Source organism: Apteryx mantelli, chromosome 38, assembly GCF_036417845.1.
Source record: "Apteryx mantelli isolate bAptMan1 chromosome 38, bAptMan1.hap1, whole genome shotgun sequence".
Classification (NCBI taxonomy): Eukaryota; Metazoa; Chordata; class Aves; order Apterygiformes; family Apterygidae; genus Apteryx; species Apteryx mantelli.
The window spans coordinates 239,425-259,171 of NC_090015.1; the positions used below are offsets into that span (position 1 = coordinate 239,425).

A 19,747-nucleotide genomic window follows, 5' to 3' on the forward strand; every position below is an offset into this window, starting at 1 on the left:
CCTCCGTGGTGCCGCCCGGACGCCTGGGCCCTCTTGGGGGGGGGTCCCGGATGCCTGGGCCCCGGGTTGGGGGGGTCCCAGATGCCTGGGCCCTTGGGGGGGGGGGGTGGTCCCGGACACCTGGGCCCTCTTGGAGGGGTTCCTGGACGCCTGGGCCCTGTTGGGGGGGTTCCCGGACGCCTGGGCCCCTTTGGGGGGGGATCCCAGATGCCTGGGCCCTGTTGGGGGGCGGTCTCGGATGCCTGGGCCCCTTTGGGGGGGGTCCCGGACGCCTGGACCCTGTTGGGGGGGGACCCAGACACCTGGATCCTGGGTTGGGGGGGGTCCCGGACGCCTGGGCCCTGTTGGGGGGGTTCCCGGACACCTGGGCCCCTTTGGGGGGGGTCCCGGACGCCTGGGCCCCTTTGGGGGGGGTTCCCGGACGCCTGGGCCCTGGGTTGGGGGGGGTCCCGGACACCTGGGCCCTTGGGGGGGGAGGTGTCGGATGCCTGGGCCCCTTTGGGGGGGGTTCCCGGATGCCTGGGCCCTGTTGGGGGGGTTCCCAGATGCCTGGGCCTTGGGTTGGGGGGGGTCCCGGACGCCTGGGCCCCTTTGGGGGGTTCCCGGACGCCTGGGCCCTCAGCCCAGGCAAAGGGCAATGGGCGTGGAGGGCGGGGCAGGTGGTCTGCAAGCTAATTTGCATAGAAACCCGGGATTGGCTGCATGCTAATTAGCGGGCGGGCTCCAGGGTTGATCGGGGGGGTCAGCGCTGCCCCGGCCCCGCCCCACTCCGGGTTTATGCAAAGCGGCGCGATGATGTCAGCACGGAGGGGGCATGGTTATGCAAATGAGCCGGGGAGTTCACAAATGCTGGCCCGAAGGGGGCGGAGTGGTGCATAAATTATGCAAATGAGCCACACAAGCCACACAAGCGCTTGCCCTTATATGGGCTGCGGTCCTTTATGACGTCACTGGCAGCGCTCCCGAGGGGAGGTGGGCGGAGCCTCATGACAGCACAGGGCTTTCCCGGGGTGTGTGGGGGGAGGGGGCGTGGCCGCCGGCGTGACGCAACAAACTGAGGGGGCGTGCTGTATGCAGATGAGGGCCTACCGCCGGCCCAATGAGCAGCAAGGGGTGGGGACCGTATGCAAATGAGCCGCGGCCGCTGCGGCGAGAGGAGGCGTGGCCGGCAGCGGCGCTCCACACGGCAGCGCTGCCCCTACATGGTCATGGTGGGGCGGGGCCGGCGGGGGGGGTTCTCGGCGCAGGGGGCGCTGCCCACGCGGAGGCGCTGCCCATATATGGCCATCTGTGGGCGGGGGTGTTATGCAAATGAGGCGCGGCGGCGGCGGAAGTGACGCGAGGCGGCGGCGGAAGCGGCGGAAGGAAGGGGGGGGGGAAGGCGACGACGATGGCGGCGCCCGGGCCGCCGCGGCTGCTGGAGCGGTCGCGGGTGCCGCCGCACCTGCAGTTCAACCCGTTCGTGCTGGGCGGGTACCGGCCGGCGAGCTCAGGCTTCGGCTGCCTCCGCAGCCTCTTTTACCTGCACAACGAGCTGGGCAACATCTACACGCACGGTGAGAGAGGCAGCGCCGGGCACCGGGACCCCCCGGACGCCTGGGCCCCCCCCCCGGCCTTCCCCCGGACGCCTGGGCCCCTCCTTCCCCCGGACACCTGGGCCCCAGTGGGGAACTGCTCCCCCCCACCACCCCCAAGACCCCTGGGCCCCCCCTTCCCGGACGCCTGGGCCCCTTCTCCTGCCCTAATTAGTTCCTGGGTTCCCCCCCCCCCCTTCCTGGACACCTGGATCCCAATGGGGAACAGTTCCCCCCCCCCCCAAGACCCCTCTGTCCCCCCTTCCCGGACGCCTGGGCCCCATTTCCTGCCCTAATTAGTGCCTGGGTTTCCCCCCCCTCCTTCCCCCGGACACCTGGATCCCAATGGGGAGCAGTTCCCCCCCCCCCCCCCAAGACCCCTGGGCCCCCCCTTCCCGGACACCTGGGCCCCATCTCCCACCCTAAACGAGCGCTCGGGTGGGAGGAAGAAAGAGGAAGAGGAGGAAGACGAAGGGCGGAACCGTCCCGCACCCTGACGCCCCCCCCCCCCCCCCACCCAGGGGTGCCGCTGGTGGGTTTCCTGCTGCTGGTGCCGGGGGCGCTGCCGCGAGCCCCCCCGGCCGCCGTGGCCTGGCTGGGGCTGGGCCACTACGTGGCCTGCGTGGCGCCGCCCTTGGCCAGCGTCGTCTACCACGTCTTCATGAGCCACCGGGCCGGCGCCGGCCTCTACCGGCGCCTCCTGGCCCTCGACCTCTGCGGCGTCGCCCTCGTCAACACGCTGGGTGAGCGCAGGGCGCCGTGGGGCAGAGCCGTGGGGCTGGGGGGACGCCATGGGGCTGGGGACGCCGGGGGACGCCGGGGGGCAGGACGTGGCCGGCCTCTACCGGCGCCTCCCGGCCCTCGACCTCTGCGGCGTCGCCCTCGTCAACACGCTGGGTAGGTGTGGGGCGGCGCCGTGGGGCAGGACGTGGGGCTGGGGGGCGCCGTGGGGCTGGGGATGGGGCTGGGGACACCGGGGGACACCGTGGGGCAGGGTGGCCATAGGACATCGTGCATGGCGTCGCCTTCATCGACGCCCTGGGTGAGTGTGGGGTGCCATGGGGCAGAGCCGTGGGGCTGGGGATGGGGTTGGGGATGCTGTGGGGCAGGACGTGGGGCTGGGGGGGACGCCATGGGGCTGGGGACACCGGGGGACACCGTGGGGCAGGGTGGCCGTAGGACATTGTGCATGGCGTTGCCTTCATCAACGCGCTGGGTGAGTGTGGGGCGCCGTGGGGCAGAGCCATGGGGCTGGGGACGGGGTTGGGGACGCCGTGGGGCAGGACGTGGGGCTGGGGACGTGCTATGGGGCAGGGTGGCCGTAGGACGTCATGCATGGCGTCGCCTTCATCAACGCCCTGGGTGAGCGTGGGGCGCCGTGGGGCAGAGCCGTGGGGCTGGGGACAGGGTTGGGGATGCCGTGGGGCAGGACGTGGGGCTGGGGACAGGGTTGGGGATGCCGTGGGGCAGGACGTGGGGCTGGGGGGACGCCATGGGGCTGAGGGACACCGGGGGACGCCGTGGGGCAGGGTGGCCGTAGGACATCGTGCATGGCGTCACCTTCATCGACGCCCTGGGTGAGTGTGGGGTGCCGTGGGGCAGAGCCGTGGGGCTGGGGACGGGGTTGGGGATGCCGTGGGGCAGAACGTGGGGCTGGGGGGGACGCCGTGGGGCTGGGGACACTGGGGGACGCCGTGGGGCAGGACGTGGCCGGTCTCTACTGGCGCCTCCTGGCCCTCGACCTCTGTGGCGTCGCCCTCGTCAACACGCTGGGTAGGTGTGGGGCGGCGCCGTGGGGCAGGACGTGGGGCTGGGGGGCGCCGTGGGGCTGGGGATGGGGTTGGGGACACCGGGGGACACCGTGGGGCAGGGTGGCCATAGGACATCGTGCATGGCGTTGCCTTCATCGACGCCCTGGGTGAGTGTGGGGTGCCATGGGGCAGAGCCGTGGGGCTGGGGACAGGGTTAGGGACGCCGTGGGGCAGGACGTGGGGCTGGGGGGGACGCCGTGGGGCTGGGGACACCGTTGGGGACACCGTGGGGCAGGACGTGGCCGGTCTCTACCGGCGCCTCCTGGCCCTCGACCTCTGCGGCGTCGCCCTTGTCAACACGCTGGGTAGGTGTGGGGCGGCGCCGTGGGGCTGGGGGGGACGCCGTGGGGCTGGGGGACACCAGGGGACGCCGTGGGGCAGGACGTGGGGCTGGGGGACGCCGTGGGGCTGAGGGACACCGGGGGACGCCATGGGGCAGGGTGGCCGTAGGACATCGTGCATGGTGTTGCCTTCATCAACGCGCTGGGTGAGTGTGGGGCGCCGTGGGGCAGAGCCGTGGGGCAGAGCCATGGGGCTGGGGACGGGGTTGGGGACGCCGTGGGGCAGGACGTGGGGCTGGGGGGGACGCTGGGGGACACCAGGGGACACTATGGGGCAGGACGTGGCCGGGCTCTACCGGCGCCTCCTGGCCCTCGACCTCTGTGGCGTCGCCCTCATCAACACGCTGGGTAGGTGTGGGGCGGCGCCGTGGGGCTGGGGAGCACCATGGGGCTGGGGATGGGGCTGGGGACATTGGGGGACACTGTGGGGCAGGGTGGCCGTAGGACATTATGCATGGCGTCACCTTCATCAACGCACTGGGTGAGCGTGGGGTGCTGTGGGGCAGAGCCGTGGGGCTGGGGACAGGGTTGGGGACACCGGGGGACGCCGTGGGGCGGGACGTGGGGCTGGGGGGGACGCCGTGGGGCTGGGGACGCCGGGGGGCAGGACGTGGCCGGGCTCTACCGGCGCCTCCTGGCCCTCGACCTCTGCGGCGTCGCCCTCGTCAACACGCTGGGTAGGTGTGGGGCGGCGCCGTGGGGCGGGATGTGGGGCTGGGGGGGACGCCGTGGGGCTGGGGACGCTGGGGGACGCCGGGGGGCAGGACGTGGCCGTAGGACATCGTGCATGGCGTCGCCTTCATCAACGCGCTGGGTGAGCGTGGGGCGCCGTGGGGCAGAGCTGTGGGGCTGGGGACAGGGTTGGGGACGCCGTGGGGCAGGACGTGGGGCTGGGGGACGCCGTGGGGTTGGGGACACCGGGGGACACCGTGGGGCAGGACGTGGGGCTGGGGACGTGCTATGGGGCAGGGTGACCATAGGGCATCATGCTTGGTGAGTATGGGACACACCATGGGGCAGGGGACATGTGGGGCAGGACCATGGGGCTGGGGACACGTGTGGGGCAGGGCTGGGAGACATTCTATGGGGCAGGGTGGCCATGGGACACCACGCTAGGTGAGCATGGGGCAGGACCACGGGGCTGAGAACACGTGTGGGGCAGATGAAGAGACGCGCTATGGGGCAGGGAGGCCGAACACGCTATGGGGCAGAAGACCCCCGCCGTGGGGCAACCCCACCCCTGACCCCTAACCCATCTCCTCCTCCCCCCACCAGGCGCCGTGCCCATCATCTACTGCGCCCTGCCCTGCCGCCCGGGCCCGTGTGGGGCGGCGCTGGCCGCTTATGGGGCGCTGTGCGGGGCGGCGCTGTGGGGCGCCGTGGGCGCCGCCGGCCCCGCCCTCTTCCGCCTGGCCGTGGTGGGGCTGCGGGGCGCCGTGGGGCTGGGGACGTGCTATGGGGCAGGGTGGCCGTAGGACGTCGTGCACGGTGTCCCCTTCATCAACGCGCTGGGTGAGTGTGGGGCGCCGTGGGGCAGAGCCGTGGGGCTGGGGACGGGCACGTGTGGGGCGGGACATGGGGCTGGGGACATGTGGGAAGCCGTGAGGCTGGGAATGGGGATGTGTGGGGCTGGGGACGTGTGGGGCAGGGCTGGGAGATGTCCTATGGGGCAGGGTGACCATGGGACACCATGCTAGGTGAGTATGGGACGCCGTGGGGCTGGGGATGTGTGGGGCAGGACCATGGGGCTGGGGACATGTGTGGGGCAGGGCTGGGAAATGTTCTATGGGGCAGGGTGACCATGGGGCACCATGCTAGGTGAGTGTGAGACACACCATGGGGCAGGACCGTGGGGCTGGGGACATGTGTGGGGCAGGGCTGGGAAATGTTCTATGGGGCAGGGCGGCTGTGGGGCACCATGCTAGATGAGTATGGGACATGCTATGGGGCAGGACATGTGTGGGGCAGAGCTAGGAGATGATCTATGGGGCAGGGTGGCCATGGGGCGTCATGCTAGGTGAGTATGGGACATGCCATGGGGCTGGGGACATGTGGGGCAGGGTCATGGGGCACCACGGGGCTGAGGACACGTGTGGGGCAGTGCTGGGAGACGTTCTATGGGGCAGGGTGGCCATGGGGCACCATGCTTGGTGAGTATGGGACACGCCGTGGGGCTCGGGACATGTGGGGCAGGGCCGTGGGGCTGGGGACACATATGGGGCAGGGCTGGGAGACGTTCTATGGGGCAGGGTGGCCGTGGGGCACCATGCTTGGTGAGTGTGGGACATGCCATGGGGCAGGAGATATGTGGGGCAGAGCTAAAAGATGATCTATGGGGCAGGGTGACCATGGGGCTTCGCACTAGGTGAGTATGGGACACGCCATGGGGCTGGGGACACATGTGGGGCAGGGCTGGGAGACGTCCTATGGGGCAGGGTGACCATAGGACACCACGCTTGGTGAGTATGGGACATGCTATGGGGCAGGGGATGTGTGGGGCAGGACCACGGGGCACCATGGGGCTGGGGACATGTGGGGCAGGGCCATGGGGCAGGGCTGGGAGACATTCTATGGGGCAGGGTGGCCATGGGACACCACGCTAGGTGAGCATGGGGCAGGACCACGGGGCTGAGAACACGTGTGGGGCAGATAAAGAGACGCGCTATGGGGCAGGGAGGCCGAACACGCTATGGGGCAGAAGACCCCCGCCGTGGGGCAACCCCACCCCTGACCCCTAACTCATCTCCTCCCCCCACCAGGCGCCGTGCCCATCATCTACTGCGCCCTGCCCTGCCGCCCGGGCCCGTGTGGGGCGGCGCTGGCCGCTTATGGGGCGCTGTGCGGGGCGGCGCTGTGGGGCACCGTGGGGCTGGGGACGGGGTTGGGGGCGCCGTGGGGCTGGGGACGTGCTATGGGGCAGGGTGGCCGTAGGACGTCGTGCACGGTGTCACCTTCATCAACGCGCTGGGTGAGTGTGGGGCGCCGTGGGGCAGAGCCGTGGGGCTGGGGACGGGCACGTGTGGGGTGGGACATGGGGCTGGGGACCTGCGGGAAGCCGTGGGGCTGGGAATGGGGATGTGTGGGGCTGGGGACGTGTGGGGCAGGGCTGGGAGATGTCCTATGGGGCAGGGTGGCCATGGGACACCACGCTTGGTGAGTATGGGACATGCTGTGGGGCTGGGGACACGTGTGGGGCAGGGCTGGGAGACATTCTATGGGGCAGGGTGGCCATGGGGCTTCACACTAGGTGAGTATGGGATACACCATGGGGCTGGGGACATGTGGGGCAGGGCTGTGGGGCAGCATGGGGCTGGGGACATGTGTGGGGCAGGGCTGGGAGACATTCTATGGGGCAGGGTGGCCATGGGACACCACGCTAGGTGAGCATGGGACGCACCACGGGGCTGAGGACACGTGTGGGGCAGATAAAGAGACGCGCTATGGGGCAGGGAGGCCGAACACGCTATGGGGCAGAAGACCCCCGCCGTGGGGCAACCCCACCCCTGACCCCCAACTCATCTCCTCCTCCCCCCACCAGGCGCCGTGCCCATCATCTACTGCGCCCTGCCCTGCCGCCCGGGCCCGTGTGGGGCGGCGCTGGCCGCTTATGGGGCGCTGTGCGGGGCGGCGCTGTGGGGCGCCGTGGGCGCCGCCGGCCGCGGGCGACGCCTGGCCGCCTTCGCCGGCCCCGCCCTCTTCCGCCTGGCCGTGGTGGGGCTGCGGGGCGCCGTGGGGCTGGGCGCCCGCCGCGCCCTGGCGCCCTACGCCCGCATGGAGGCCCTGGCCCTGCTCGGGGGGCTGGTGAACGTGGCGCGGGTGCCCGAGCGCTGGCGCCCCGGCGCTTTCGACTACTGGGCCAACAGCCACCAGCTCATGCATCTCCTGGTGGCTTTGGGCATCTTGCATCTCCATTGGGGCGTGGCCGCCGACCTGCACTGGGCGGCCCGGCATCCCTGCCCCACGGCGTGAGGCGCCCGCCGGTGCTCCTACCCCCGCGGTGGGGATGGTGGCGCCGTGCTGTGGACGGATGGAGGTGTTTATGGAGGTCCATCACCGTGCCGTGGGCAACCGGAGGTGTTTATGGAGCTCCATCACCGTGCCATGGACAGTCGGAGGTGTTTATGGAGCTCTGTCACCATGCCGTGGACGGTTGGAGGTGTTTATGGAGCTCCGTCACCGTGCCATGGACAGTCGGAGGTGTTTATGGAGGCCCATCACTGTGCCATGGGCAACTGGAGGTGTTTATGGAGGTCCATCACCCTGCCGTGGACAGTTGGAGGTGTTTATGGAGGCCCATCACCATGCCATGGGCAGCCGGAGGTGTTTATGGAGCTCCATTGCCATCCATGGGCAACTGGAGGTGTTTATGGAGCTCCGTCGCCGTGCCGTGGACAGTCGGAGGTGTTTATGGAGCTCTATCACCGTGCCATGGACAGTTGGAGGTGTTTATGGAGCTGCGTCACCGTGCCGTGGGCAACTGGAGGTGTTTATGGAGCTCTGTCACCGTGCCGTGGGCAACTGGAGGTGTTTATGGAGCTCTGTCACCGTGCCATGGGCAACTGGAGGTGTTTATGGAGGCCCATCACCGTGCCATGGGCAAGCGGAGGTGTTTATGGAGCTCTGTCGCCGTGCCATGGACAGTCGGAGGTGTTTATGGAGCTCCGTCACTGTGCCATGGGCAACTGGAGGTGTTTATGGAGCTCCGTCACCGTGCCGTGGACAGTTGGAGGTGTTTATGGAGCTCCATCACTGTGCCATGGGCAACTGGAGGTGTTTATGGAGCTCCGTTGCCATCTGTGGGCAACCAGAGGTGTTTATGGAGTTCCATCACTGTGCCATGGACAGTTGGAGGTGTTTATGGAGGTCCATCACCGTGCCATGGGCAACCGGAGGTGTTTATGGAGCTCCATCGCCATCTGTGGGCAACCAGAGGTGTTTATGGAGTTCCATCACTGTGCCATGGACAGTTGGAGGTGTTTATGGAGGTCCATCACCGTGCCATGGGCAACCGGAGGTGTTTATGGAGCTCCATCGCCATCCATGGACAGTTGAAGGTGTTTATGGAGCTCTGTCACCGTCCGTGGACAGTTGAAGGTGTTTATGGAGCTCCGTCACCATCTATGGGCAACCAGAGGTGTCCATGGACAACCAGAGACATCCATGGAGATCCAGTGCCATCTGTGGAGATCCAGCGTCGCCCATGGTAACCAGAGATGTCTATGGAGGCCTGTCACCGTCTGTGGGCAACCGGAGGTGTTTATGGAGCTCCGTCACCATCTGTGGGCAACCACAGATGTCCAGGGGCAACCAGAGACATCCGTGGAGGTCCAGTGCCACCATCTGTGGAGATCCAGCATCGCCCATGGTAACCAGAGATGTCTATGGAGATCCATCACCATCCATGGGCAAACAGAGGCATCCGTGGAGATCCAGCATCATCCATGGACATCCAGTGCCACCATCCATGGACATCCGGCATCGCCCATGGGCAACCAGAGACGTCTATGGAGATCCATCATCATCTTTGGGCGACCATCACCACCCGTGGGCCACCAGAGACGCCCAGGGAGATCCAGTGTCACCATCCATGCACATCCGGCATCATGCATGGGCAACCATCACCATCCGTGGAGATTCAGTGCCACCATCCATGGAGATCCAGCATCATCCGTGGAGATCCAGTGCCACCATCCATGGACAGCTGGTGCTAGCCACGGGCAACCGGAGATGTCCATGGACAACCAGCTCGTGCACCCGCTGGTGGCCCCAGACATCCTGCACCGCAGGCCAGGCCCCTCCCCGGAGCCGCCTGCCACCCCTGCCCCACGGCGTGACGCACCTGTGGGTGGCCCCTGCCCCGTGGGATGGACGGTGGCGCCTAGGGACAACCGGAGCCGTCTGTGGACCTCCAGCACCATCCATGGACAGCCGGAGATGGCCAGCGGACACCCGGCGGCGGCTGTGGACCTCTCGCGCCCTCGGTGCGGTCTCGTTGGCCAACCACCCCCCCTCGCCGTCATCCCGTTGGCCAACCACCACCGCCCTCGTTGCCAACCTGTTGGCCAACCAGTGCCACCATCCCGTTGGCCAACCACCACCCTTGTTGCCATCCCGTTGGCCAACCACCACCCTCGTTGCCAACCTGTTGGTCAACCAGTGCCACCATCCCATTGGCCAACCACCACCCTTGATGCCATCCCGTTGGCCAGCCAGTGCCACCATCCCGTTGGCCAACCACCACCTTCACCGCCATCCCATTGGCCAACTGCCCTCCTCGCCATCCCATTGGCCAACTGCCCTCCTCGCCATCATCCCATTGGCCAACCACCACCCTCGTTGCCATCCCCTTGGCCAGTCAATGTTGCCAACCCGTTGGCCAACCACCACCTTCACCGCCATCCTGTTGGCCAACCAACGTTGCCAACTCATTGGCCAACCAACGTTGCTGTCATCCCGTTGGCCAACCAGTGCCAGTGCCACCCTCCTGTTGGCCAACCACCACCTTCACCGCCATCCCATTGGCCAACCAGTGCCACCATCCCATTGGCCAACCAACGTTGTCAACCCATTGGCCAACCAGTGCTGCCATTCCATTGGCCAACCAACGTTTTTGTCATCCTGTTGGCCAATCAGTGCCACCATCCTGTTGGCCAACCCCCACCCTTGTTGCCATCCCATTGGCCAACCAGCGTTGCCAACCCGTTGGCCAACCACCACCCTTGATGCCATCCCGTTGGCCAACCAACGCTGCCATCCCATTGGCCAACCACCACCCTCGTTGCCAACCCGTTGGCCAACTGGTGCCACCATCCCATTGGCCAACCAATGTTGCTGCCACCCTGTTGGCCAACCAGTGCCACCATCCCATTGGCCAACCACCACCTTCACCGCCATCCCATTGGCCAATCAGTGCCACCATCCCATTGGCCAACCACCACCCTTGTTGCCATCCCGTTGGCCAACCACCACCTTCACCGCCATCCCATTGGCCAACCAATGTTGCCAACCCATTGGCCAACGGGTGCCATCATCCCGTTGGCCAACCACCACCCTCGTTGCCATCCCGTTGGCCAACCAACGTTGCTGCCATCCCCTTGGCCAACCACCACCTTCACCGCCATCCCATTGGCCAACTGCCCTCCTTGCCATCATCCCATTGGCCAACCACCACCCTCGTTGCCAACCTATTGGCCAACCAGTGCCACCATCCCATTGGTCAACCACCACCTTCACCGCCATCCCGTTGGCCAACCAATGTCCCCCACCGTGCCATGGCCCAACGCCACGGTTGGCCAACCGGCGCCTGCCCCACACGGATGTCCCCCACGGCCAACCAGCGCCCGCCCCACGCCGTGACCCACAGAGGTCCCAGCGGCCAACCGCTGTCCCCAACGCCGTCGCCATCCCGTTGGCCAACCGATGTCCCCCCCGCGCTCCGACCCCGTTCCCGGAGGGCGACGCCAATAAAGCGGGGAGGCAGGCGGCAGCGGCTGCTCCGTGGGGCGGCGCCGTGGGGCGGCCGGGCCCTTTATTGGGGCGGAGCTTCGGGCTCCTCCTCGAAGGTGAGGGTGCGGCGCAGGGTCCCCAGGGGGCCGGGGCTGCCGTCGGGGGACCTGCGGGGACGGTGGCCGTCAGCCGTCGCGGGTGGCGGGACAACGTGTGGGGCAGAGTTTTGGGGGCACGTGTGGGGCAGGGACTCACCCGCTCCTGGAGCCGCTCCGTGGGGCAGGGCTGTGGCGGGGGGTGGAGGTGGCACCTGGGGACGTGGCGCGGCCCGGGCGGGAGAAGGAGGTGGGGCTGCAGGGGGGGGGGGGGGCACAGGGTTGGGGGTCAGCTATGGGGCGCCCCACGGCGCGGCATAGCCCCGCCCCCACGGCGTAGCCCCGCCCCCTCCACTCACCTATCCTGCAGCGAGGCGGACCAGGCGCCGCCGGGGCGCCCCGGGTCGCTGCGCACCCACCGCGCAGGGCCCTCGTCTTCGTCGCCCTCGTCTTCGTCCCAGTCGCCGGCGGGGCCCGGGCGGGGCGGCCGTGGGGGGCGAGGGGGCGTGGCCGGGGCCCGCAGCCAGCGCGCCGGGCCCCATAGCGCGCCCCACAGCCACCGCAGCAGGGCCCGCACGTCCTGGGGGGCAGAGGAACGGCGTCACCCAGGTGGGTACGTCGTTACGGAGGGCCACCACGCCTTAACGCCGGACGGGCGCGCGCCGTGGGGCGCAACCGCGCCGTGGGGCGCGGTGGAGGCGGGGACTCACCTGCAGCAGCCGCCCCGCCCGCCGCAAGCCCTTGTCGGCCAATCGGGGTGAGGGCTCGCCACCGCCCCGCCCGCCGCACCAACGCCGTGCGCAGCAGAGCTTCCACCGAAGGTCGCCGGCCCGGTTCCGGCTCCAGCATGGCCACCAGCAGCTTCCGGAGCTCCGGAGACAACCCTGCGCCGAGGAAGACGCCGAGGAAGGTCAACCGAGAGGGTCCGGGGGAGGAGGAGGAGGATGAGGAGGGCGGCGGGACCGCGGTGGCTCACCCGCCGCCAACGCCGCCGGCAGCCGTCCCCGCCGCAGCTCCTGCCACCCGTCGCCGGCAGCCGGCAGCTCCCGCCCGGCCGCCACCTCCAAGAGGGTGAGGCCCAAGCTGAAGACGTCGGCGGCGGGACCCAGGTCGCCCCGCAAGGCTTCGGGCGCCAGGTACCTGGGGTCGCCCTCGGCGCCGTCGCCCGGCCGCCCGCCCGGTTCCAGCAGGCACCCGAAGTCGCCCAAGCGGCACCCGCCGGGGCCCAGCAGCACGTTGGCCGGTTTGACGTCCAGGTGGGCCAAGCTCTTGGCGTGCAGGTGGCCCAAGGCTTGCAGCAGGTCCCAGAGGTAGGCGGTGGCCCGCCAGGAGGCCAGGCCACCGCCGTCACCGTCGCCGGGCGCCCGCAGCGGGCCGCCGGGACACAGCTCGCTCTGCAGGTAGAGTTGGCCGCGCTCTTCCCAGGCGCGCACCAGGCCCAGGCAGTGCGGGTGACGGCCCACCCGCTCGTGCTTGCGCACCTCGGCCAGCTTGCGGCGGCGGTCGGCGGCGCCCCGGAACGGTTCCAGGGTCCGTTTGACGGCGTAGAGGCGGCCGTCTTCGCGGCTGCGGACCTGCGGGGCGGGAAAGGGGGGCGCCAGGTCATGGTGGAACCTTCTAGACCTCCACGAAGGAGCCCAACCTCGTGGTGGTACCTTCTAGACCTTCCTGAAGAAACCTGAACCCATGGTGGTACCTTCTAGACCTCCGTGGAGAAACTCAACCCCATCCTGGTACCTTCTAGACCTCCATGGAGAAGCCCAACCTCATGGTGGTACCTTCTAGACTTCCCTGAAGGAGTCTGAACCCACGGTGGTACCTTCTAGACCTTCCTGAGGAGCCCAACCCCATGGTAGTAACTTCTAGACCTCCATGAAGGAGCTCAACCCCATGGTGGCACCTTCTAGACCTCCATGGAGGAGCCCGAACCCATGGCGGTACCTTCTAGACCTCCCTGAGGGAGCCCAACCCCATCCTGGTACCTTCTAGACCTCCCCGAAGGAGCCCAACCCCGTGGTGGCACCTTCTAGATCTCCATGGAGGAGCCCAACCCCATGGTGGCACCTTCTAGACCTCCATGGAGAAGCCCAACCTCATGGTGGTACCTTCTAGACCTTCCTGAAGGAGCCTGAACCTGTGGTGGTACCTTCTAGACCTCCATGGAGGAGCCCAACCTCGTGGTGGTACCTTCTAAGACCTCCATGGAGAAGCCCAACCCCATCCTGGTACCTTCTAGACCTCCATGGAGAAGCCCGACCTCATGGTGGTACCTTCTAAACCTTCCTGAAGGAGCCTGAACCTGTGGTGGTACCTTCTAGACCTTCCTGAAAGGAGCCTGACCCCATGGTGGTATCTTGCAGGCCTCCCCAAAGGAGCCTGAACCCATGGTGGTACCTTCTAGACCTCCATGGAGGAGCCCAAACCCGTAGTGGTACCTTCTAGACCTCTGTGGAGGAGCTGGACCCCATGGTGGCACCTTCTAGACCTCCATAGAGAAGCCCAACCCCATGGTGGCACCTTCTAGACCTCCGTGGAGGAGCCCAACCTCGTGGTGGCACCTTCTAGACCTCCATGGAGGAGCCCAAGCCCATGGTGGCACCTTCTAGACCTCTGTAGAGGAGCTGGACCCCATGGTGGTACCTTCTAGGCCTCCATAGAGGAGCCCAACCCCATCCCTGTTCTTTATAGACCTCGCTGAAGGAGCTCAAACCCATGGTGGTATCTTCTAGACCTCCATGGAGGAGCCTGAACCCATGGCGGTACCTTTTAGACCTCCCTGAGGGAGCCCAACCTCGTGGTGGCACCTTCTAGACCTCCATGGAGGAGCCCAACCTCATGGTGGCACCTTCTAGACCTCCATGAAGGAGCCCAACCTCATGGTGGCACCTTCTAGACCTCCATGGAGGAGCCCAACCCCGTGGTGGCACCTTCTAGACCTCCACGGAGGAGCCCAACCCCGTGGTGGCACCTTCTAGACCTCCATGGAGGAGCCCAACCCCATGGTGGCACCTTCTAGACCTCCACGAAGGAGCCCAACCCCATGGTGGCACCTTCTAGACCTCCACGGAGGAGCCCAACCCCGTGGTGGCACCTTCTAGACCTCCATGGAGGAGCCCAACCCCGTGGTGGCACCTTCTAGACCTCCACGGAGGAGCCCAACCTCGTGGTGGCACCTTCTAGACCTCCACGGAGGAGCTGGGACCTCACGTTGGTCCCTTAAAGATCTCCCTGAGGGAGCCTGACCGTGGTGGCACCTTCCGAGACCTCCCCAAAGCAGCCTGACCCCAGGGTGGTCCCCTATAGATCAGTCCCCTATAGAAGGCCCCCTATAGACCTCCCCCCAAAAGGAGCCAAAGGCCACCCCAGTCCTTTATAGACCGGTCCCCTATAGACAGTCCCTTGTGGACCTCGCCGATGAGCCCAACGCCGTCCTGGTCCCGTATGGACCATTCCCTATAGCTGGTACCTTATAGACCTCGCTATAGGAGCTGGACCCCATGGTTGTCCTTTATAGGCTGCACCCTATAGACACTGCCCTATAGATGATACCTTATAGACCTCGCCGTAGGAGCCGGCCCTCAGCATGGTCCCCTATAGACATTGCCCCATAGCCAGGTCCCTATAGACCATCCCCTATAGGCAGCACCTTACAGACAATCCCCTATGGAGGGACCCTGCCCTATGGACAGTCCCCTATAGGCACCTTGCAGACCCTGCCCTATAGACAGTTCTCTATAGGCGCCCTGTAAACCCTGCCCTATGGATGATCCCCTATAGCCAGTCCCTATAGACAGGGTCCCCTACAGGCAGCTTGTAGACCCTGCCCTATGGACAGTTCTCTATAGCCAGTCCTATATGGATGGTCCCCTATATGCATCTTGCAGACCCTGCCCTATAGGTGGGGGTCCCCTATAGCCGGTCCCCTATAGCCGGGCTCCCCTATAGGCACCTTGCAGACCCTGCCCTATGGACGATCCCCTATAGCCAGTCCCCTATAGGCACCTTGCAGACCCTGCCCTATAGCCAGGCTCCCCTACAGGCACCTTGTAGACCCTGCCCTATAGGTGGGGGCCCCCTATAGCTGGTCCCCTATAAGCACCTTGTAGACCCTGCCCTATGGACGATCCCCTATAGCCGGTCCCCTATAGGCACCTTGCAGCCCCTCCCCTATAGGCGGGGCTCCCCTATAGGGCTCCCCTATAGGCACCTTGCAGCCCCTCCCCCATAGGGCTCCCCCATAGGCACCTTGCAGACCCCTCCCCTATAGCCAGTCCCCTATAGGGCTCCCCCATAGGCACCTCGCAGCTCCTCCCCTATAGCCGCTCTCCCATAGGCACCTTGCAGCCCCTCCCCTATAGGGGCTCCCCTATAGGCACCTCGCAGCCCCTCCCCTATAGCCGTTCTCCCATAGGCACCTTGTAGACCCTGCCCTATAGCCGCTCCCCTAGAGGCACCTTGTAGACCCTGCCCTATAGACAGTTCTCTATAGCCAGTCCCCTATGGATAGTCCCCTATATGCATCTTGCAGACCCTGCTCTATAGGTGGGGGTCCCCTATAGGGGCTCCCCTATAGGCACCTTGTAGACCCTGCCCTATAGGTGAGGGGTCCCCTATAGCCGGTCCCCTATAGCCGGGCTCCCCTATAGGCACCTTGCAGACCCTGCCCTATGGACGATCCCCTATAGCCAGTCCCCTATAGGCACCTTGCAGACCCTGCCCTATAGCCAGGCTCCCCTACAGGCACCTTGTAGACCCTGCCCTATGGACGATCCCCTATAGCCGGTCCCCTATAGGCACCTTGCAGCCCCTCCCCTATAGGCGGGGCTCCCCTATAGGGCTCCCCTATAGGCACCTTGCAGCCCCTCCCCCATAGGGCTCCCCCATAGGCACCTTGCAGACCCCTCCCCTATAGCCAGTCCCCTATAGGGCTCCCCCATAGGCACCTCGCAGCTCCTCCCCTATAGCCGCTCTCCCATAGGCACCTTGCAGCCCCTCCCCTATAGCCGTTCTCCCATAGGCACCTTGTAGACCCTGCCCTATAGCCAGGCTCCCCTACAGGCACCTTGTAGACCCCTCCCCTATAGCCAGTCCCCTATAGGGCTCCCCCATAGGCACCTCGCAGCTCCTCCCCTATAGCCGCTCTCCCATAGGCACCTTGCAGCCCCTCCCCTATAGCCGCTCCCCCATAGGCACCTTGTAGACCCTGCCCTATAGCCAGGCTCCCCTATAGCCGGGCTCCCCCACAGGCACCTTGTAGACCCTCTCCTATAGCTGGTCCCCTATAGCTGGGCTCCCCCATAGGCACCTTGTAGACCCTCTCCTATAGCCGGTCCCCTATAGCTGGGCTCCCCCATAGGCGCCTTGTAGACCCTCCCCTATAGCCGCTCCCCTATAGGCACCTCGCAGCCCCTCCCCTATAGGCGGGGCTCCCCCATAGGCACCTTGCAGACCCTCCCCTATAGGACTCCCCTATAGGCACCTTGCAGCCCCTCCCCTATAGGGCTCCCCTATAGGCACCTTGCAGACCCTCCCCTATAGGGCTCCCCTATAGGCACCTTGCAGACCCTCCCCTATAGGCGGGGCTCCCCCATAGGCACCTTGCAGACCCTGCCCTATAGGACTCCCCTATAGGCACCTTGCAGCCCCTCCCCTATAGGGCTCCCCTATAGGCACCTTGCAGACCCTCCCCTATAGGCGGGGCTCCCCCATAGGCACCTTGCAGACCCTGCCCTATAGGACTCCCCTATAGGCACCTTGCAGCCCCTCCCCTATAGGACTCCCCTATAGGCACCTTGCAGACCCTCCCCTATAGGGCTCCCCTATAGGCACCTTGCAGACCCTCCCCTATAGGGCTCCCCCATAGACACCTTGTAGACCCTCCCCTATAGCCACTCCCCTATAGGGCTCCCCCATAGGCACCTCGCAGCCCCTGCCCTATAGCCGCTCCCCCATAAGCACCTTGTAGACCCTCCCCTATAGAGGCTCCCCTATAGGCACCTTGCAGACCCTCCCCTATAGAGGCTCCCCCATAGGCACCTCGCAGCCCCTCCCCTATAGGGGCTCCCCCATAGGCACCTTGTAGACCCTCCCCTATAGGTGGGGCTCCCCCATAGGCACCTTGTAGACCCTCCCCTATAGGTGGGGCTCCCCCATAGGCACCTTGTAGACCCTCCCCTATAGGTGGGGCTCCCCCATAGGCACCTCGCAGCCCCTCCCCTATAGCCACTCCCCTATAGGCACCTTGCAGCCCCTCCCCTATAGGGCTCCCCTATAGGCACCTTGCAGACCCTCCCCTATAGGGCTCCCCTATAGGCACCTTGCAGACCCTCCCCTATAGGGCTCCCCTATAGGCACCTTGCAGACCCTCCCCTATAGGGCTCCCCCATAGACACCTTGTAGACCCTCCCCTATAGCCACTCCCCTATAGGGCTCCCCCATAGGCACCTCGCAGCCCCTGCCCTATAGCCGCTCCCCCATAAGCACCTTGTAGACCCTCCCCTATAGAGGCTTCCCTATAGGCACCTTGCAGACCCTCCCCTATAGAGGCTCCCCCATAGGCACCTCGCAGCCCCTCCCCTATAGGGGCTCCCCCATAGGCACCTTGTAGACCCTCCCCTATAGGTGGGGCTCCCCCATAGGCACCTTGTAGACCCTCCCCTATAGGTGGGGCTCCCCCATAGGCACCTCGCAGCCCCTCCCCTATAGCCACTCCCCTATAGGCACCTCGTAGACCCTGCCCTAGGGATGATCCCCTATAGCCGCTCCCCTATAGGCACCTTGTAGACCCTCCCCTATAGCCAGTCCCCTATAGGGCTCCCCTATAGGCACCTTGCAGCCCCTCCCCCATAGGGCTCCCCCATAGGCACCTTGCAGCCCCTGCCCTATAGCCGCTCCCCTATAGGCACCTCGCAGCCCCTGCCCTATAGCCGCTCCCCTATAGGCACCTCGCAGCCCCTCCCCTATAGGCGGGGCTCCCCTATAGGCACCTTGTAGACCCCTCCCCTATAGCCAGTCCCCTATAGGGCTCCCCCATAGGCACCTCGCAGCCCCTCCCCTATAGCCGCTCCCCTATAGGCACCTCGTAGACCCTGCCCTAGGGATGATCCCCTATAGCCGCTCCCCTATAGGCACCTTGTGGACCCTCCCCTATAGCCAGTCCCCTATAGGGCTCCCCCATAGGCACCTTGTAGACCCCTCCCCTATAGCCAGTCCCCTATAGGGCTCCCCCATAGGCACCTCGCAGCCCCTCCCCTATAGGCGGGGCTCCCCCCTAGGCACCTTGTAGACCCTGCCCCATAGGTGAAGGTCCCCTATAGGCACCTCGCAGCCCCTCCCCTATAGCCCCTCCCCTATAGGCGGGGCTCCCCCATAGGCACCTTGTAGACCTCGCCGTGGGAGCCGCGGCCCAGGCGCCCCAGCACCTGGAAGCACTGCCGGAAGAAGGTCTGGGGCCGCCGGGGGTCGTACAGGCGGCTGGCGGGGGGCGCGTCAGGCGGCGTCAGGCGGAAGGTGACGCTGCGGGGGCCGGGGCTCCAGGGGGGCGGGGCCCCGGCGGCGGGGGGCGGGGCCGGCCGCCGGGGCCCCGCCCCCCGCCGCCGGGGCCGGCCCCCCGGGGAGGTGTGGGGCCGGGCGGGGAGCATGGGTTGGGGTGTGGGGCCGGGGGGGGGGGCGCTGTTTGGGGGGAAAGGGGGCGGGGTTAGGGGCGGGGCTAGGGGGCGGGGCCCCCAGCCCCATAACCCCCAGGCCCCAGGGGCCTCTCCTGCCCCATAGCCCCCCCCCAACCCCACATCCTCCCCCTCCTGCCCCATAGCGCACCCCCAGCCCCCCCCACAGGCCCCCTCCTGCCCCATAGCGCCCCCCCAGCCCCACATTACCCCCTCTCCTGCCCCACAGCCCCCCCCAGCCCCCTTCCTGCCCCATAGCGCCCCCCCAGCCCCACACCCCGCAGCCTCTGGGGCCTCTCCTGCCCCACAGCCCCCCCCACAGGCCCCCTCCTGCCCCACAGCACCCCCCCAGCTCCACATTCCCCCCCTCCTGCCCCACAACCCCCCCACAGGCCCCCTCCTGCCCCATAGCGCCCCCCAGCCCCACACTCACCCCCTCCTGCCCCATAGCGCCCCCCCAGCCCCACATTCCCCCCTCTCCTACCCCACAGCCCCCCCACAGACCCCCTCCTGCCCCACAGCGGCCCCCAGCCCCACATTCCCCCCCTCCTGCCCCACAACCCCCCCCACAAACCCCCTCCTGCCCCATAGCGCCCCCCCAGCCCCACCCCCCGCAGCCTCTGTGGCCTCTCCTGCCCCACAGCCCCCCCCACAGGCCCCCTCCTGCCCCATAGCGCCCCCCAGCCCCACATTCCCCCCTCTCCTGCCCCACAACCCCCCCCCAGCCCCACCCCTCGCAGCCTCTGTGGCCTCTCCTGCCCCACAGCCCCCCCCACAGGCCCCCTCCTGCCCCATAGCGCCCCCCCAGCCCCACAT

The 19,747-nt window shown here is 67.0% G+C and overlaps 3 protein-coding genes across 3 annotated transcripts; 2 read left to right on the plus strand and 1 right to left on the minus strand.

Annotated features, from left to right (window-relative positions):
* The first annotated feature begins 1,375 nt into the window (after positions 1 to 1,375).
* PAQR4 (progestin and adipoQ receptor family member 4) lies at positions 1,376 to 7,695 on the plus strand. Its single transcript, XM_067314890.1, has 3 exons — positions 1,376 to 1,556; positions 2,096 to 2,317; positions 7,265 to 7,695. Exons 1-3 carry the CDS (start codon positions 1,391 to 1,393, stop codon positions 7,693 to 7,695), a joined length of 819 nt encoding a protein of 272 aa, XP_067170991.1. The 5' UTR covers positions 1,376 to 1,390.
* A 562-nt stretch (positions 7,696 to 8,257) lies between these two features.
* Positions 8,258 to 11,292, plus strand: LOC136995116 (uncharacterized). Its single transcript, XM_067314871.1, has 3 exons — positions 8,258 to 10,393; positions 10,475 to 11,133; positions 11,289 to 11,292. Exons 1-3 carry the CDS (start codon positions 8,867 to 8,869, stop codon positions 11,290 to 11,292), a joined length of 2,190 nt encoding a protein of 729 aa, XP_067170972.1. The 5' UTR covers positions 8,258 to 8,866.
* Positions 11,293 to 11,438: 146 nt separating this feature from the next.
* PKMYT1 (protein kinase, membrane associated tyrosine/threonine 1) lies at positions 11,439 to 18,907 on the minus strand. The gene is made up of 5 exons (XM_067314872.1): positions 18,644 to 18,907; positions 12,244 to 12,841; positions 11,978 to 12,151; positions 11,627 to 11,847; positions 11,439 to 11,523 (listed from the first exon to the last, which is right to left on the minus strand). Exons 1-4 carry the CDS (start codon positions 18,905 to 18,907, stop codon positions 11,627 to 11,629), a joined length of 1,257 nt encoding a protein of 418 aa, XP_067170973.1. The 3' UTR covers positions 11,439 to 11,523.
* Between the last annotated feature and the right edge of the window lie 840 nt (positions 18,908 to 19,747).

What these genes read in the sequence shown, in the direction of transcription:
- PAQR4 (XM_067314890.1), top strand. Translation starts at nt 1,391, where the DNA reads ATGGCGGCGCCCGGGCCGCCGCGGCTGCTGGAGCGGTCGCGGGTGCCG. An exon ending in GGGCAACATCTACACGCACG is followed by an intron (nt 1,557 to 2,095) that starts GTGAGAGAGGCA and finishes CCCCCCACCCAG; the next exon opens with GGGTGCCGCTGGTGGGTTTC. An exon ending in CGCCCTCGTCAACACGCTGG is followed by an intron (nt 2,318 to 7,264) that starts GTGAGCGCAGGG and finishes TCCCCCCACCAG; the next exon opens with GCGCCGTGCCCATCATCTAC.
- LOC136995116 (XM_067314871.1), top strand. Translation starts at nt 8,867, where the DNA reads ATGGACAACCAGAGACATCCATGGAGATCCAGTGCCATCTGTGGAGAT. An exon ending in TGGCCAACCCCCACCCTTGT is followed by an intron (nt 10,394 to 10,474) that starts TGCCATCCCATT and finishes GCCAACCAACGC; the next exon opens with TGCCATCCCATTGGCCAACC.
- PKMYT1 (XM_067314872.1), bottom strand. Translation starts at nt 18,907, where the DNA reads ATGCTCCCCGCCCGGCCCCACACCTCCCCGGGGGGCCGGCCCCGGCGG. An exon ending in GCCGGCGGCGTTGGCGGCGG is followed by an intron (nt 12,152 to 12,243) that starts GTGAGCCACCGC and finishes TCCTCGGCGCAG; the next exon opens with GGTTGTCTCCGGAGCTCCGG. An exon ending in GGGCGGGGCGGCTGCTGCAG is followed by an intron (nt 11,848 to 11,977) that starts GTGAGTCCCCGC and finishes TCTGCCCCCCAG; the next exon opens with GACGTGCGGGCCCTGCTGCG.